General features: G+C 34.6%; 3 protein-coding genes across 3 annotated transcripts in view; 2 read left to right on the plus strand and 1 right to left on the minus strand.

Moving 5' to 3' along the window:
- The first annotated feature begins 672 nt into the window (after window positions 1–672).
- Window positions 673–1,350, plus strand: LOC133338141 (pre-mRNA-splicing factor Syf2). The gene has a single exon (XM_061546326.1). The coding sequence runs from the start codon at window positions 673–675 to the stop codon at window positions 1,348–1,350; it is 678 nt and encodes a 225-aa protein (XP_061402310.1).
- A 2,924-nt stretch (window positions 1,351–4,274) lies between these two features.
- On the minus strand, window positions 4,275–5,703 carry LOC133338138 (zinc finger protein 277). The gene has a single exon (XM_061546323.1). It carries the CDS (start codon window positions 5,701–5,703, stop codon window positions 4,279–4,281), a length of 1,425 nt encoding a protein of 474 aa, XP_061402307.1. The 3' UTR covers window positions 4,275–4,278.
- A 745-nt stretch (window positions 5,704–6,448) lies between these two features.
- The window catches only part of LOC133338139 (4-aminobutyrate aminotransferase, mitochondrial), a 129,270-nt gene continuing 116,896 nt past the window's right edge, over window positions 6,449–18,822 (plus strand). Inside the window, exons 1-2 of the mRNA XM_061546324.1 lie at window positions 6,449–6,453; window positions 7,421–7,434. Of these exons, the coding sequence (XP_061402308.1) occupies window positions 6,449–6,453; window positions 7,421–7,434 (19 nt within the window). The remainder of the gene's footprint in view (window positions 6,454–7,420; window positions 7,435–18,822) is intronic.

The raw sequence follows: 18,822 nt of genomic DNA on the forward strand, positions 1-18,822 counted from the left end.
CTTATAGATTGGTTGAAACACCTTAAGCTTACTTAAAAAGTGGACCAATATTGATAATTATTAGTAGCAAGATTTACTACCATACAACAAACCAAAAAATCAAATTAAAACCAATTGAAGTACGTTTACATTGTACTGGATTTCGTTAACCCAGTAGGTTTACATTGTCAATTCCTTTGAATATATGCCAAATAATTTCTCATAAGGTAGGTTATCCCGGTAACAAGTTCTAATGTAAATACCGTATTAGAAAGAAACATATAACCAAAACAATCAAAATACCGACCATCAACCGTAACCGATATTTCCGAACAGAAGTGGTTTCTATTTACCTTAAATTGCATGTGGGTATGAAACTCAAGTTTGATTTCACTCGAAGAAAGGGTCGAATCTGTATTTTTCTAAATATATATAATACAACGATTGACTCTTTGTAAATGTAATACAGTTTACATGTAACCACCAGTAAGAGTTATTGTGAATGAACATTTCAACTACAATGATATTTTTCGGTGTCACCCTGTTATTTGCTCCGCTGTATATGTCAAAAACAACAACGCCATTACTCTCACATTAATTGTAAATTATTTGTAAACAAAAGCAAAATAGAGAAAAACGCATTAAAAATTATTAAATATCCCAATAAAACAATTAAATTATAATCCCCCAAACATGGAAACCGAGAAGACTGCTGCCCAAAAGTTAGCAGAACGTAAGGAGCGTTTACGAAATCTACACAAGCTACGTCAAGAAGCACGTACCCACAATCATCAAGAGGTCATAGCAGAAGATGCACGCAAGAAACTACCCAACAATTGGGAGGCACGCAAAAGACAAGCCGATTGGATATTGGCCGATGAAAAGGCCCGCGAAGAAGCCAAAGCAAAAGGTCTCGATTATGATCGTTTAAAGCTACTCGAAGTCTCAGCCATTGATGCTGAAAAAATCGAAAAGAAGAAAAAGAAACAAAATCCTGATTTGGGTTTCTCTACATTTGAGGCCCAGACAGCCAGGCAATATAATCGTTTAGTAAAAAATATGCCAGCTCGTGATATGTCGAAATATGAAAAGCAGAAAGAAGAATTGGGGGAGGCATTTTATGGTGGCCCCAATACGGTGATACATGGTTTGGTTAAGGATACCCCTGCGGCCATTAATAATATGGTCAAAGATTTGGAACAACAAATCGATAGGCGTAAAAAATACTCCAGAAGGCGTATTTACAATGACGATGCCGATGTGGACTTTATCAATGAAAGGAATTCCAAATTCAATAAGAAATTGGAGAGGTTCTATGGCGAACATACGGCTGAAATTAAACAGAATTTGGAACGTGGTACTGCTATTTAAGTTAAGGGGGTTTTTGTATTTCTTCTTTTCAAATTTTTTATTACAATTTTAGTTTTAATGTTTGTAGACGAAAATAAATACATAAATAAGATCTGCTCCCGTTCCAAAATGAATATAATATAAAATAAATTATTATGAAAAAATCGAAAACAATTTCGATTAATATATGCTTTATGCATGTTCTGGAACACACCTATCCACAGATAAAAATTCGTGTACCTTTTATGAAGTTGTGCAAAATGAAATAAAATGTATCGGAAAATTTTAAAACAGGTGGATATTTTAATGGGTATTACAATTTTAAAGAATTATTTAAGTAATTTACGCTAATGGTATATTAGAGCACTCTAACGGAATTTGAGCGTGTTTTTCGGAGTTCACTTTAATAGCGGTCTTTGTACAGATGGCAAAGAATTATTGAAATGGGTTGGATAAAGCCTAAACCTCCTCTACATTTTATCCCAGCTGTAATGCACGTCATATTGGAGATATAGTTTTGAAATTTTGCAGTGGCATTGCTATTACCCCTAGGATGGTTGGTATTTGCAAATGAAGTATATCGGTCCACCTTTTGGTATAACCCCCATATAACGGTAACCCCCAAATATTCGGTATTATGGGAATTTTTGACACGTTTTTTAAACGTATGGTGTATCAAATCTTCCTACCGAAAATTATCAATATTGGTACACAATTCAGGTTAGCGTCCGTAAAGCGATCACCCTAATAGAGATCGCTATATTTGATATAGAGCTTTAAAATTTTGCACTGACATTTCAAGGTAGCGTCTGAAAAAGAGGTAGAACCAAAGTATAGAAGTTTCTTGAATCCTACGTGCCATGCTAATACATTTTTGATAATAGATGATTACCAAAATTTCAGAGAATTTAAATTTTGCGTAAAGAACTTTAAAACACGCTAAGTCGACTTAGCATACTATGGTTCGGAGGCGTCGATTTTTATTACTCCTAGAAAGGTTGGTATTTGCAAATGGGTTATATTGGTCCATGTTTTGGTATAGCTCCCATATAACGTTAGCTTCAAATAATCGGTATTATGGAAATTTTTGAATTGTTTTTCAACCGAATTGGCTGTAATTTGCTAGGTTTAGTTCTCATTGTGAATCAAATATTCCTTCCGAAAATTATCAATATTGGTCCACTTTTTACTGTAGCCCCCCTTATAACGGTACTTCCGATTATTCGACTTTTTGTGGAATTTTGGTACGTTTTTCAACGAAATCTGCTGTAAATTGGTATTTTTGGATTCACCTTGGTTATCAGATCTACTTAAGAAAAATTATCATTATTGACCCATGTTTCGGTGAAGGCCCCATATAACGGCCCACCAATATTCGGTATTTTGAGGTTTTGGGTGCATGTTTCAACCTGATTAACTGTAATTTGTTATTTTCGGTTGTGGTATAGTAGTAAATCTTCATACCGAAAATGATCAGTATTTTGGATTTTTCCACTTTTTAGATAATCTGGTAAATTGGTATTTTGCATTCCTTTTGGGAAAGCCACTTTATATAAAACTACAACGCAAAAATTATTATTGGGATATTTCGGCGTGGCCTTTAATCAAATTAGCTGTAATTTGTTAATTGAGGTTGTGATATGGTAGTAAATCTTCCTACCAAAAATTATCAACATTGGCTCATGCTTTTTGGGTAATCCTCCATATAACTCTACATTCCGTATTTTGGGGAGCTTTCTTTAGCAGTCCCCTATATATCGTTACATCCCAAATTGCGGTATTTTGGGGGGCTTGGACACGTGCTTTAAACAAATTAGCTGTAATTTTACATTTTGGATTCTCATAGGGTAGGGAATGTCCCTTCCAAAAATTATCAACATTGGTCCATGTTTCCGGGTACACTCTACATAATGGTAACCTCCATTATTCGATTTTTTTGGGGTTTGACACACCTTTTTTAAACGAATTGGCTCTAATTTGATTTTTCAATTGTTCATGGCTTTTCAAATCTTCCTACTAAATATGATCAATATTGGTTCACTTTTTAGGGAATCTCCCATAATAAGCAACATCCCAAATTTCGTTATTTTGACGAGCTTTGGCAGGTGCTTTAACCAAATTTGCTGTAAATATAAATTTGGGGTTTTCATTGAGTTGAAAATCTCCCTACCAAAAATTATCAATGTTTCCGGTTAACCCCCTTATAATAGAACCCCATTTATTTTTGGTTTTGCAACCGAATTCGTTCTAATTTGATTTTTCAAATTCTTATGAGGTATCAAATCTTCCTACCAAACATTATCAGTGCCAGTTTACAGCACCCATAGAACAGTACCATTACATATTCGATATTTTAAATATATTTATATAATCCCCACATAAAAGTTCCAACCCTTTTTCCTGTGTTCGGTACTACCACATAACGCAATAACATAGTGCCCATATAAATGTCCCTATCGACATAAGAAATTTTGAATGGACATAACGTAGTGGAGGGTCTAAAAAGTTTGGCACGGCCTTATTAACGTTTTTATTTTATTTTTTTCTTTTAATATCGACCTTCAACCTTATTCGTACAGCACACATTCTAAACACAATTCAGACAATTTTTTTCTTTTTATTTCATTTTACCCCCCTAATTTCTCAATATATATTTATATATTTTTTTCGGCCCGCGGTCCGGCCGTACTAAACGACATTCTGCTTTTTTACTTTAAAGCTCTACCTATTAATCCTTTGTTCTATCCGATTTAATCCTTTTTTCTTTTTATTTCATTTAACTCATTTAAATTAACGACGTTTGTATTTTTCCTTTTAAGCTCCACCTTCGACAAATTTTATCCAATCTGCTAAAATTTTGTTTTTTCGTCCAGTCCACCTTTTCATTTTACCCCCATAATTGCTCAGGTTTCATTATAAATATATTTTTTCTATAATTTTTTTATTTTCTTACAAAAAATTGAAATTTTCCAACGATAGCTTCTCAGCATCTTTATTAATTTGTGCTACAGGATCTTCGGATATAATACGCACCACTGTCTCATCCATATCATCGTTGGGATTATCATCCAGCGTACACAGTAGACCATCATCCTCGTATGTGGGAAAGAAATATTCAGGTTTATCCCATTGTTTGCGTGTGCCCACACCAAAATGCTGCTCCTCTTGAAGGTGTTGCAGTAGCAAATCTTGATTTTCAAAACGTTGATCGCAAGTGACACATCGAAGCAGACACATTTGCCGCCGAACATAGTTGACAATTTTAATTTTTTGATAAAAATTCAAACCCTCCAGTAATTTATCAAAATCCACACTATGCGTTTGTGATAAATGTTTTTTGAATAATTGAAAATCATCAACTTTTTGTGGACAATAGAGACAGGTAATGGGTTGGACACCACCCTCACCATTCCAATCGGACCAATCCGAATCGGAATCTTCACTGTGATGGGCAAAACGTTCAAAATCCACACTTTCGATTTCTTGCTGCGATGAAGATCGTGAATTATCCTTGATTGCACTTCGTTGTTGTTGCGCCGGCTGCTGTTGTTCTCCTCCTGCTCTACCCTTGGGTTTTTTCTGCACCCTCTTCTGCTGCTGATGATTATGGCCCTTTGTGGTATCGGGTATTTTATAATTTTCCAAAAAGTATTTATCATAAGTTTTATTATTTGGATTTATCCTCTTGTGGGCCTTCTTACGCATATGTTCCTTCAGGGTTACCCGATCTTTGAATACCTTCTCACAATACAAACAAATTAGATTCTCTAAATTATGCTGGACCTTGGCCAATAGTTCATCGATGTATATAAGATTTTCTGGCTTTCCCAATTGCAGGAAATGTTTCGTAAAAAGATGTTCCAAAAATGACGATCGCAAGCCAGTGATAACATCTCGACAGTAGAGACATTCCCGGCTAAATGTTCGATCGGTTAACTCAAATTGATGTTGGGCCAATGCCTTTTCAAGCCGCTGTTTCTTCAGGTTAGCTCTCAGCTCAAAATCTTTGGGCAGTACATCACTCAACAGATAATATTTCTCATTTTTGGCTGGTGTTCCATCGGGCAGCTGATCCAGCAGCATTGTGGTGCAATATTCTTCCAATGGATGATTTTCAAATTCTTTACGCCAAAATTTTAAATATTCTTCTAGCAAGGCAATATCCGCTACATCAGCTATAACCAAACGATGTGCGAGAAACAAATGAGCCAAATAATCATCCTGGGATGTGGGAAATTTAAAGACTTTTTCACATTTCACACAAGGCACTGATTGGTCTTCATCATTTGACGGTGGTGGAACTGTTGTTTGAAATGTTAAGCCCGGTAAGAATTCACTTTTTGTTGTAGCTTCGAGAGGTGCTTCCGTTTCCATCGTGGAGCCACGGTGTAGACTTGGTTGGTCAACAACCAGAGAGCAACAACACAAATTCTTCGAACAATGTGAGATTATTCCATAAACAAAGAACAGCTGCTGACAAATTACAGGGTGTTTCATATATTCATAATATTATTGTTGTGATCATTCACAATAACACACGAATACAGTTGGTGTGCTTAAGGTAGAGGGCCACATAGCTAATCATGAGACAAAATACTGGGAATACAAATATTCTAATAATTAACCTTCATAGTAAAACTAGTTAAAAAAATACGGAAAATATTGGAAAAACGCCCAGAGCTGCTCTTATAATCTAAATGCAACACAAATTAATATTTATGAGAGTAACAATTTAAATAAAACTTCGTATCCTTCGACAAAGCGTAGGCTTCTTTCGATTTTTTTCTAAAAAATATTATGAAGCTCGGCCAAAGTCTGTCACCTCAGCCCATTGTGTAAAAGCAAATGGGCTGCTACAAAAACGTCATTATAGAACTAATTTGGAAGTCTATATAACATTTCGTGTGAAGCGGACAAACGTTGGTAGTATCATCTAAATCAGAACCATTTTCCACAATACACAACTCTAGTCTGGTGCATGTGAATTGGACAAACGCAGTGTTCACACGGAAGTTATCTTATCTAAACCTGATCCGATTCTCAATAATTAATAGGGCCAACTAAATTCCATCACATTTGCATGTACCGCGGTGGGTGGGTAGGGTATAATATTTGCATCATGTGGTAATTTTTTTTTTTAGAACAGATATAAGCAAACTAACTCGGACAGTTAGTAAATGAGGAGAGGAGAGTCTCGGAATAAATGACCGATAACAAGATTGACGCAGTGAAAATGGCGCCCAACTATAGTAGTTTTCTAAAGCTGTGGTGAATGGCGTATTCAAGGCCATTAAATCCTCTAGAACAAAAACTACTCAATCACAAATAAAACTGCGAAGTTCTCACCTCTATATCTATATGAAACATAACTGAGGAAAGTTGGTTTCCGCTATAACCAAAAAACATTGTGACCTATATCTGGGATGATATTCCCTATATCTATGTGAAGATGAAGAAGAGGTCGAAATGATCGAAAATCTACTTTGTAGATGCCCCATGCTTCCTAATTTATTTTTCTTTTCCATATTCCACTCTTTTCAACATCATCTAATCTAACGCGAGTACAGCTGGAAAAATGGACCACAAGGAGTCTCTGCTCAGTCTATTTGTCAATTTGAAGCAACAATTAGCCGCAATTATATCGGATGTATCGATGGATGGTTCTGCAATGAGTGGGAGGATGAAAGAAAAATGATATTTGAATTCTGTAAAAGTGTTAGAGCCTAATCAAGTCTAAACAGTCGACAATATATCGTGCGGAATGGTGACAACAGTGTGTGTTCCTAACCCTTCTTTTGGGGATGGACAAACCTCTCGGAGATAAAGGGAGCCCGAGCGAAATTATTTCTGGATATGATGCCTGTGCACTTCATTTTCACTTGAGGGAGTGAGGACAAAAATCGACCTCCGGTAGCTGGGATATGAAGTGGCCGAGAGTAAAAAGATGAAGTTTTAGTTTTAAAATTCAGAGGATTTTGCTTTATTTAGAAACTTAAATTACTACGATTGAAGTCTGGTTCTGTTCTGCTACTGCTCCGGTACGGCTGGTAGTACTACAAATACCTGGAGAGGCGCTGAAGTTTTAGTCGAGGTTCCTTAAGCAGTGTGGAGGAAAGATTGGTTGAGACCATCGCGATCAGGTTTATATCCCCTATGGCTTCATAAGTTCACCATAACTCACATTGCTTTCAATATAGGTCGCTCGAGAGCTCTTCACGGTTAAAATACTTTTCTCTTTATTTCGGATCTGTTAAAATTCGTCACGACAATTCCCACTTTCATCGACTCTCGAAAGCCCACAGCAGCTCTTGTTTTTGCCTTCTTTCTCCGCTGGTGATTTCACCACGCAGTCTCGGGAACTTCCTGATAGGTTGAAATCTCATTTCATTTCAAAATTGCCATTTATTTAGAAAATTATTTCAGTTGTACATTATACTTAATGATTACAGTATAAAATTAAGCTATAAATCTGCTTCGTATATGTCATATGGCTTATACAGTGGTGGCCACAGAATTAAAACATTTACTGTGGTAAACATTTTTTGATCAGCCCTCGATTCGTTTGAAGTATTTTTGAAAATTTTTTAATTCAGAACACTTCGATATACTGCACTTAAGAGATTTAGTGTGGAAATGGAAAATTATTTCATGCAATTTTTCCATAAATAACGGTTTTTATGAAAATACATCGACTTTGAAGTGGCCATATAATTAAAACATTGTGTAATTTTTTACTTTACTGCATTTTTTTTTTAATATTTTTTAAAAAAGCTCTTTAATTTAGTTAAATTATGTAAACTAAGCACCGATAAAATCATTTACTGATAAAAATTTTTGAAAAAAATCTGTAAAATCTATCAAATTGCCAAAAATTTGTACAGTACACCTTACATTCAGAAAATAACCCTTATTATAGAAAATAAAGGTCCGAATGCACCAGAAATTGCTAGAATTAGTAAAAAACAATAAATAATTCTCAAAATAAATAAATATTTGAAATAAAAACTTAAAAAATGGGAATTAATCTAAAGGAACGATTCAATTTCAATAGCCTTTATTGAAGAAGGCCGGAATATTTTTGCAGTATGTGAGGAAATATCGATTGATATTGGCATTTATTACATCAAATCGATTGTTCGAGTAGTACAGAATATATTTTATCAAAAAATATACCAGTCACAACAGAAAGAACAGAGATCAATGCCTATGTTGACGAGTAAAAGATTCCGCCACACAGCAGCATTTTTGATGCTCAACACAAGACTTTAAATATTTGTCAAATTGTAAAATTTTTCTTTCTTTTAGGCTAAAATAATAATGCCCATTTGGGCATTATTCTCTCCAAAAAATATTATTTTGGAAAAATATTGTCATGTTCAATAGATTTGAAGGGTCAAGAGTTAACCATCAAACATGCTGCTGTGTACCAGAAACGTTTTCTCGTCAACATAGGTGTTGATCTCTGTTCGTTCTGTTGTGACTGATAAATTTTTTGATTAAATATATTCTGTACTACTCGAACAATCGATTTGATATAATAAATACCAATATCAATCGATATTTTCTCACATACTGCAAAAATATTCCGGCCTTCTTCAGTAAAGGCTATTGAAATTGAATCGTTCCTTTAGGTTAATTCCCATTTTTTGAGTTTTTATTTCAAATATTTATTTATTTTGAGAATTATTTATTGTTTTTTACTAATTCTAGCAATTTCTGGTGCATTCGGATCTTTATTTTCTATAATAAAGGTGATTTTCTGAATGTTAGGTGTACTGTACAAATTGTTGGCAATTTTGATAGATTTTACAGATTTTTTTCAAAAATTTTTATCAGTAAATGATTTTATCGGTGCTTAGTTTACATAATTTAACTAAATTAAAGAGCTTTTTTAAAAAATATTAAAAAAAAATGCAGTAAAGTAAAAAATTACACAATGTTTTAATTATATGGCCACTTCAAAGTCGATGTATTTTCATAAAAACCGTTATTTATGGAAAAATTGCATGAAATAATTTTCCATTTCCACACTAAATCTCTTAAGTGCAGTATATCGAAGTGTTCTGAATTAAAAAATTTTCAAAAATACTTCAAACGAATCGAGGGCTGATCAAAAAATGTTTACCACAGTAAATGTTTTAATTCTGTGGCCACCACTGTATATAGGCTCAATGTTGGCGTCAAATCTGTCGTACCTCCGATGATAGTACATCAGATGGTCATCTTCATCGTATGGGAATCTTTCGTATCGAAGCTTCAGTAAAACTGGAGGGGGAGGTGTTTTCTTATAAGTATAGAAAAGAGTTCTTCGTTGCACTCCAGGTATGGCTCCACTATTCCATCTATAAATTCCATTGTTATCCAGTGTTGGTCTTATTCCTACGCATGATGCCAATATATTTCTCTCCCAAATTCTAAACCTTTCCATTTGAGCTGATGATTTGTCTGGCCATGCAACAAAGGAGTAGGTGATAATTAGTCTATTCGTTTGCTTGTATATTAGCAACTTTACCTCCGAATAAAGTCCACCTAGCATTCGAAAGAGTTTTGATAGGCAAAGTTCATATTTTTGGCCTTTGAAAGCACATAATCCACATGGCGACAGAAGTCGATTCGTTCATCATATTTCATCCTATGATCGCAAGTCCGGCTTGTCTTCTCCTTTTCTACCTTCGGCGCAAATATCAAGGTGCTTCCAGTCGTTTTCCAGACGTCGACACTCTGAACTTGTTTAGGAATATAGTGTCGAGGTTAACTGGGACATGTTTACATCTTCATTACATTTTAATTCTCAACTAACTGTTTTCGACACAACTGTACTTATCCATTTTACAAAATTATATAAATGTACTATTAGGTACAGGAATGTATCGGAGAAGTGTTCCTTCTTGGATCGAAGAATGACACTTTCCAGTACGATTATCCAGCTTTCCGGTTTAGTAGTGACGACCTACTTAAAAACATCTCAATGGACACAACATCAAAACCATTAGAATGTTAAAAGAGCACTGTGCGAAGCTCTTATGGGATTCTTAAATATTCAGAATTCCCTCTTCTTGTCCTGAATGGAGTTCAGCATTGAACTTGTTTTATGGACAGTGACATTTAGTCCGAATAAAAAATTGCAGCTTAAATGTTTTCCATTCGCATAATGGTTGTATTATCATTTTTGATATTTAGCCATACAAATTCTGGATCACCGCAACATAAACAAGTTTAGTAAGCGCATAGCACTGCGTGCTGAATGAAACGTTCACCTTTTTAAAAACTCTCTTAATTTCTAACTTTGCATTATCATCCACATGCATTGCCTTTTATTAGAACCATAAATAATGAATATTATACATAAAAATATCAAATCCAAAATATCCAGTTATTGGCGTAGATGCGTCTGACCGGCTTAAAAAGCCACAAAATAATCTATACGAAACGACAAAGTTCAATATAGAAATTATTTCGGGATTTTTTATTCTAGAGTACACTACACGAATACAGTGTGTGGAAAAAGTATGTGAAAGCAAAATAAATAGGAATTTCCTGGGTTAGAATAAAAACGGGTTCCTTCAGTTTAATTCGAATCGATCATATGATACAAGTCTTTATGTATTATTGCATAAAGAGTACCAAAACAAAACCATCTGTTTTTAATTCCACTATCTCTCAAATTTTATCTAGTAATATTTCTCATGGCAACATTGCACGTCGAATTCAAGTCGAAACTATGCACTTTGACCAAGATCTATTAATGAGGTGACCCAGGTAACAATAGAAATCGGAAAACAGCAGCTTTTCCTCAAGTCTAATGTCAAAAATTTCGACTTTTCATAATGGAGGTCAATTCACAATTGACTTCCATTTTGACAGAAAACTTGAATGTCGCAGATATACTGCTGGTCTCCCAGGGTGACCTTATTTATAGGCCTTGACATTGACAGTTAATCGTATAATTAGCTTTGTTTTTGTTTTGATACATCACCTTATTATTGCATCATGCGCTAAATGGAGTACAAGGTCTATAAATAAGGCCATCCAGGGAGACCTTCTGGATATCAGCTGCCTCTCAAGTTTGCTGTCAAAATACATTATTGTGAATTGACTTCCATTCTGAAAACGTAAACAAAGTCTAAATTGTTGACATTAGACTTGGGAAAAAACATCTAACTTCGCTAGCTGTGTGACCTTATTAATAGATCTTGATGTACCATGGAAAAGTGTTAAGAATAAAGAGAAAGCAGGGAACGGGTGTATAAACAGTGTAACTAGAGCAGGGATAGCCAACAATACATATGCAAACTGCTATGATTGTGTTGGACACACGCATAGTTTGGTTGGGAGAGTAGTTTTCGCTCTCTCGGCACAGATCGTATATGTTAAAGCATTGCAAAGCAAACGACATGTTCGATGTCGAGAGTAATGTTGAGTTCGAACACAGAACTGTGATTGTATTGGTACTCTCCCAAAGCGCCCACGGGCGCCTGTATGGTGAACGTTGAACTAGAGTTACCGTGGTTGAGCAGCTTTAATATACACAAACTATGGCCTATAAATAAGGTCACCCAGGGAGACCAACTGAAAATCGATACCTCTCAAGTTTGCTGTCAAAATGCATTATTGTGAATTGACTTCCATTATGAAAACGTAAACAAAGTCGAAATTTGTTAAATTAGACTTGAGAAAAAATAGCTGTTTTCCGATTTCGATTGTTACCTTGGTGACCTTATTAATAGATCTTGACACAAACTTTCTTTACCAACTGTAACCAAACAACTAATTAACAAAAGTTGTCTATAGATTTGTTGCCAAATTTATCAACAAAAATATTCCCTCTAATTATTGATATATATTTTTTATAAACCTGAAATGCATCGTAAAGAAATTTTTTGATATTTTTTTATTCCCAATATTAGAATTCGGGTTTATTTATTTCTAACACAATATTTTACGAATTAACTGAATCTTTCTATTTTAACTTAATTTTGGACATGATACCTTTGCCCATTTCTATGTATCTTTTTTCAACGTCAAATGTCAACAATTTGTTTTTTTTTTTTTTTTTTTGTTAAGTACACAAGCTATCTATGGTCCAGAGCCATAGTTGACAATAACTAAAATCAAATGTCGCATGGATGGCTGCATGTCCACGATTCTCCAGCTTTCCGGTTTAGTAGTAACGACCTACTTAAAAACACCTCAATGGACACAGCAACATTACATCGTTAAGAAGAATGCCAACCAACACATAGGCATGTTGGAAAATCTGGTCAACAAAGTCTCCAAAAATATTTTCGTCGTGGTTGCATGTTGAAAGTACAACAGACTTTCTACTTCGTGGAAGGTAACTCGAAAGAAAGAAGAAGAAAATCACACTTATAAAAATGCTCATTAAACAAAACCAATCTCTATTATGATTGTCTGGCTTGTTGTTAAAGATATTCGAAGAGTGATCTGTGTTGTCATCTCTCTAATGATGTTCTCTATTCCCATCCAACACTGAGAGGTCCCCTCCGATTTTTGATACACAAAGAAGAAATGCAAATGTAAAATTTACTTAAGGCCACACATAATTTTCCAATTTTTTAATTTTACTTTTTTTTTGTGAACAAGTGTAACTGCAGTTACAGAGGCTTAGCAGCTATGATGTAAATCCTCATAAATGAAACTATAACTCATAATATTGCCGATTATGAAAACATATCTTCGCGAAAAACGCATTATTTGAGTTCATGTGGTTACGCTCAAGATAAAAAGTCTGTTATTTGTGACAAACCAGAATAATTTCGATATACTTGATTATAATCTCCACCAAGTGTCAATTTATAATCTTGAAGAAGACGAAGATACGCAACGAATTTGTGCAAAATATTTAAATGTAGCATTCGAAGAAAGTCAAACCAATGAGGAAATTGATCAGATTTCTGCAATGATAATTTCAATCTGCGATGATGGTAAAAAGAATAATAAACTAAAAAGTCAGTCGAGTACAATCTTAGACCAGTAAGGAAAGAAGTAAAGTCGGGCTGGCCCGACTATATGATACCCTTCACCACTTTGGGTATATTCAACATATCAGAAAAGACGTCGCCTTTTCGAAGGAATTTTGACATGAAATTGAACGAACTTAAATATGTGATTTTTATGTCTTTCTGGAACCTATGCTAAATTTCATTTAATTTGGGCAAGTTTAGAGTCGTTTGCGCACAGTGGGACAGATTTGTGTAAATCGATTTAAAGCAAACTTGACACACGCTATTCGGTATGCTGCACAGTTTAAAATTTAATCTCAATCATACACCTATTGATTATTTGGTGTACAATAGACATAAATAAGTCGAAATTATATATGGAAGCTACGATATATTTATATCTGAACCTATTTGAAGCAAACCTTGCCCGAGATTAATTTACATTAATTTCACTACGTTGTGTCAATCGGCCTAGCTGTGGACCTTTAGTGCACAATTTACTTAAAATCGGACGAATATATATATAGAAGGTGTACACATAATTCTAGACTTAATTCAATGCGCTATGCCAAAATCCATGCAAATCGAATGATTTTCAGAGACTTCGGTGCACCATTTACCCAAAATCGGACGAAACTTTGTATGGAAATCTGAACCGATTTCACGAAACTTAGCACTAGACTTAATTTAGTACGCTATACCAAAATTCATGCCAATAAAAAGATTAGCAGGTACTTTGGTGCAATTTACCTAAAATCGGGCGAAACTATATATGGAAGCTATATCCAAATCTGAACCGATTTTCACGAAACTTAACACACATCATTATAGACCTAATTCAATAGGCTATACCAAATTTCGTGTAAATCGTAAGAATATAGGGACTATGGTAGACCCTTTACTTCAAATGGGGCGAAACTATATATGGGAGCTCTATCTAAATCTGAACCGATTTTTACGAAACTAAGCACACGACTTTCTAGACTTAATTCAGTACGCTATGCCAAAATTCGTGCAAATCAAAAGATATTCAGGGACTTTGGTGCATCATTTACCTAAAATCGGGCGAAACTATATATGGAAGCTATATCCAAATCTGAACCGATTTTCACGAAACTTAACACACATCATTATAGACCTAATTCAATAGGCTATACCAAATTTCGTGTAAATCGTAAGAATATAGGGACTATGGTAGACCCTTTACTTCAAATGGGGCGAAACTATATATGGGAGCTCTATCTAAATCTGAACCGATTTTTACGAAACTAAGCACACGTCTTTCTAGACTTAATTCAGTACGCTATGCCAAAATTCGTGCAAATCGAAAGATTTTCAGGGACTTTGGTGCACCATTTACCTAAAATCGGGCGAAACTATATGTGGGAGCTATATCTAAATCTGAACCGATTTTCACGAAACTTGGCACACATCTTTCGAGGCTCAATTCAGTACGCTATGCCAAATTTTCTTGCAAATCGAAAGATTTTCAGGGACTAAAGTCCGTAAATCGGACAAAAATATATATGGGAGCTATATCTAAATCTGAACCGATTTTTCCCAATTTCAATAGGGTTCGTCCTTGGGCCAAATAAATGAGCTGTACCAAATTTCAGCCAAATCGGATTATAAATGCGACCTGTACTTTGTTTACAATTTAACATCAACAGACGGACGGACAGACAGACGGACCGACGGACGGACATGCATAAATCGACTCAGAAAGTGATTCTATGCATATTCTCAAAAGGAAACATGGGTTTATCTCGATTCCTTTTACCTGTTACAAACATATGCACAAAGACATAATACCCTGTACCACAGTGTGGTGAAGGGTATAAAAAAGAAGCTAGCAAGAAGTATTAGGAGGAATGTGTTTTCTGTCCAATTTCTATAGCCATCGAAACTCTTGGCTATAGAAATTGGACAGAAAACATATTAGGTACTAAGTTTGGACTTTCCTAACCACTTTAGGTTTCTAATAATGTTGTAGATTAAATCAGGCTCCATTGTTGAAAAGAGGCTTAGAGACGGTGAGCAACCACTAGTCTGTTCCGTCTGTAGGCCAGAACTGGACAGCAACACAGGAAATGCTCAATTGTCTCAGTCTCCTCCTCGTCTGCAGTAATCAGTAACATCATGGTCCCATTTACTGGTAAAGGCCCTGATATTGCAATGACCAGTAATGACTCCTGTCATTACTCTAATTTCAGCTTTGCTCAGGTTCATAATTAGTTTGTTCTCTTAGTTGACAGATAGATCACATTGCGTCTAGGTTCGTTGTGCCAGAGTTCATTAGCCCGTTCGTCGAAGAATGCCTCAAAGTTTCGAAAAAGATGACAGATGGGTAGTTTGATTGAGCAATCGATTGCTAAATTGATATCCTCGTCTAGCTAATTGGTCTGATTTTTAATTACCTATGATGTCACGGTGTCCTCGTACCCAACACAGCCGACAGCTGTAAGTTAGTGTTTCCAAAACTGATCTACACTCGAGGACGACCTCAGATTTGATATTACAAGATTTGATGGCTTTAACAACCGCCTGACTATCCACAAAGATAGTCGCCGGTTTAACGATCTCTGCATCATCGAGACTTTTTATCAATTCAGCTACTGTAACTTCTTCCATCTTGGATCTGTCTGTATAAAAAGCCAGCCCGTTCAGAGAAGGGTTGCTACGGTTCCAGTCGTCTCTACTAGGGATAACGACATCTATATCGTCATACCTAGTTCGTTCAAGATGTCATACCCGTAGGTACAATTTCGCCATCGATATTGTTCATGCAGCCTTAGGGCACTACGCGCTGACTGAGACTTAATGCTGAGACATAGAGGCCTTAAGTTCAGCATTGCGTTCAGAGCTGCTTGTGGGGTGCTTCTCGCGGCTCCAATTATTGGAATCGATGCGGCTCTTTGTACTTTGTCTAGTTTGCTAAATGTCGACTTGTGGTGCAAGCAGTGCCACCAAACAAGAGAACCATAGGAAAGGATGGGCCTTACCACCGTGTTATACAACCAGTGTATAAATGATGGTTTTAGCACCAAGTTTTTCCGGATGGAGTTCTTGTATGTAAATTGATTAGTCGAAAGTCGATTTACTTACCCCAATATTCGATATTTTGGATATGTTGTTCCCACCGAATGGATTCTAATTTGATATTCTTGATTCTCTCTAATCTGAAAATAAATACCAACAATTTGGAATATCTTTTTTGTTTTGGTTTAGCGTTCACAAAATTTCGCCCACAATTTTCAGTATTTGGAGAATTGTGAAGCACTATATTGTGGCATTCTGGGAACTTAGATGATAAACAATTTTATCACAGAACATATACATAAGTCCATATTTCTTCATAGCCATCATACAAAGCACATGTACCATTTTCGGTATGTTGGAGGTCCTAGCCCAATTTTTCAACCTGAGTATCTGTAGTTTGGTATGTCGTTCTCTTCGGTCCACAATTTAAAATTAACTATATAAAACTTCTGATCGTTTTTTGTAATTTTGAAAGTCAGCTTCATTGTGAAGAGTATAAAACGTTCGGTTCGACCGAATTACGTTTTTGCTAGTTTGAGTTGATCTAAACCCGCTAAAGATCGGTCACTTGTACCTAAATGAAACATAATCCAGGTTATTGACAATCTACAATAATTTATTTAAAGAAAACATGACAATCTAAATGCCAATTCCAACTCACCACTAATTCAAATTAGTTTCAATTGCAAAAGCCAGTTTTGCAATTTTTATAGCAATGTTTATACTAAAAATAGAAAGCAGATCTTATTGGGTGATATTTCAACCAATTTGATTTCAGTCAGGAACAAAAATTAGCTAGCACTTACGGTTTCAGAATATTGCGTTCTATTACCACCACGTTAAAATACAGGTGCGGAAAAACGATTTCAATTAGGAAGTTTGTAATTCAGGATGTAAAATTTGCAATTCAATGCTATTCAGCAAAGGTTTTTGTGTTAAAAGTGTCTAGGATATGTCAAAGTATAATTCTTATTGTTCATATTAGCAATTCAGGTAACATAAACACAATTCAGCAAACAATTCATTATATACAACACATATTTAGAATATTGCCAATATATTTGCAATTTTTTTAATAATTCAACTACTTGAAATGCAATTTTAGAGCGATGACCTCGAGCATGCGTTCTATGAAGCCGCTGTCACATATTCATATAAATACAGATGTTGATCAATGTATTTCATCCTAAATTTTCTTTAGATGGTAGTACTCTGAAAGAGGATGTAAAGATGTTAACAAAATAGGCTTTTCAGCTACTCGAAATGTAATTCAGCAAAGGTTTTTAGGGATTCACCAAACTATTTATTTCAAGTGAAATATATTTTAATGTATTTGCAATATGTTATTATTCATTCAGCAACTAAAAATAATATTCAGCAACGATTTTATGTTGTGAGAAGATCATGTTGATCAATGTTGAAAAATTATTTTAATTTTGTAATTTGCAATTCAGCTAACAAAATCCTGATTCAGCAAACTATTTAATGCATAGAAAATATAAATAAATTATTTTCAATGCTATTAAGCAAAGGTTTTTTGTTTTAAAAATATTCAAGATATGTCAAAGAATAATTCTTATTATTGTTCATATTAGAAATTTTGCTAACATAAAACCACTCCATCAAGCTAAATATTATATAAAACAAATATTTAAAATATTGGCAATATATTTGCAAACAATTTTTATTAATTCATCTACTAAAAATGCAATTTTAGACCGATTAACTCGAGCATGAGTTGTGTATTGCATTTCATCCTAAGTTTTCTTTAGTTGGTAGTACTATGAAAGATGGTGTAAAGATTTTAACAAAATAGTCTAATCAGCTACTCGAAATGTAATTCATCAAGGTTTTTTTAGAGATTCACCACCGTACATAATAACAGAAATATTTTTTATGTATTTGCTATAGATTTGTATTAATTCAGCTACTAAAAATGCTATTCAGTAAAGTGTTTATGACGTGGGAAGATCAAGGGTATGTTGAAAAACGATTTCAATTTTGTAATTTGCCATTCAGCTTACCAAATCCTAATTCAGCAAACTATTTATGACAAAGAAAATATAAATAATCTCTTATCAATGCTATTCAGCTGACATGAAACCAATTCAGCAAATTATTTATTATATAAAACATATATTTAGAATATTGACAATGTATTTAAAACATTGTTTTATTAATTCAGCTACTAGAAATCCTATTCTGCATTTTATGTCATCGGAAGATTAAAGGATTGCTGAATAATATAATTATAATGTAGGTGATTGAATAAATAAAATTTTATTTAAATAAAATCGGTGTGAAATGTAATCACAAATATCCCGAGAAATTAAATCCCGTTATCTTTGCTTCTACAAATACCGTATATTTCGGCCTTCGTATAATGTCACCTAGATGCGTTGTATTCTAATAAATATTCGTATGATTAACAACACCAGCATCTAGCCCATTCTATAGTTAAAACCAAGAGCCCCACACAATAAATATTAAA

Source organism: Musca vetustissima, unplaced genomic scaffold, assembly GCF_032173495.1.
Source record: "Musca vetustissima isolate MV318-11 ecotype Yass unplaced genomic scaffold, APGP_CSIRO_Mvet_v1 utg32807, whole genome shotgun sequence".
In the NCBI taxonomy this organism is placed as follows: domain Eukaryota; kingdom Metazoa; phylum Arthropoda; class Insecta; order Diptera; family Muscidae; genus Musca; species Musca vetustissima.

Excerpts from the sequence above, each read along its gene's own strand:
- LOC133338141 (XM_061546326.1), top strand. The coding sequence starts at position 673 with ATGGAAACCGAGAAGACTGCTGCCCAAAAGTTAGCAGAACGTAAGGAG.
- LOC133338138 (XM_061546323.1), bottom strand. The coding sequence starts at position 5,703 with ATGGAAACGGAAGCACCTCTCGAAGCTACAACAAAAAGTGAATTCTTA.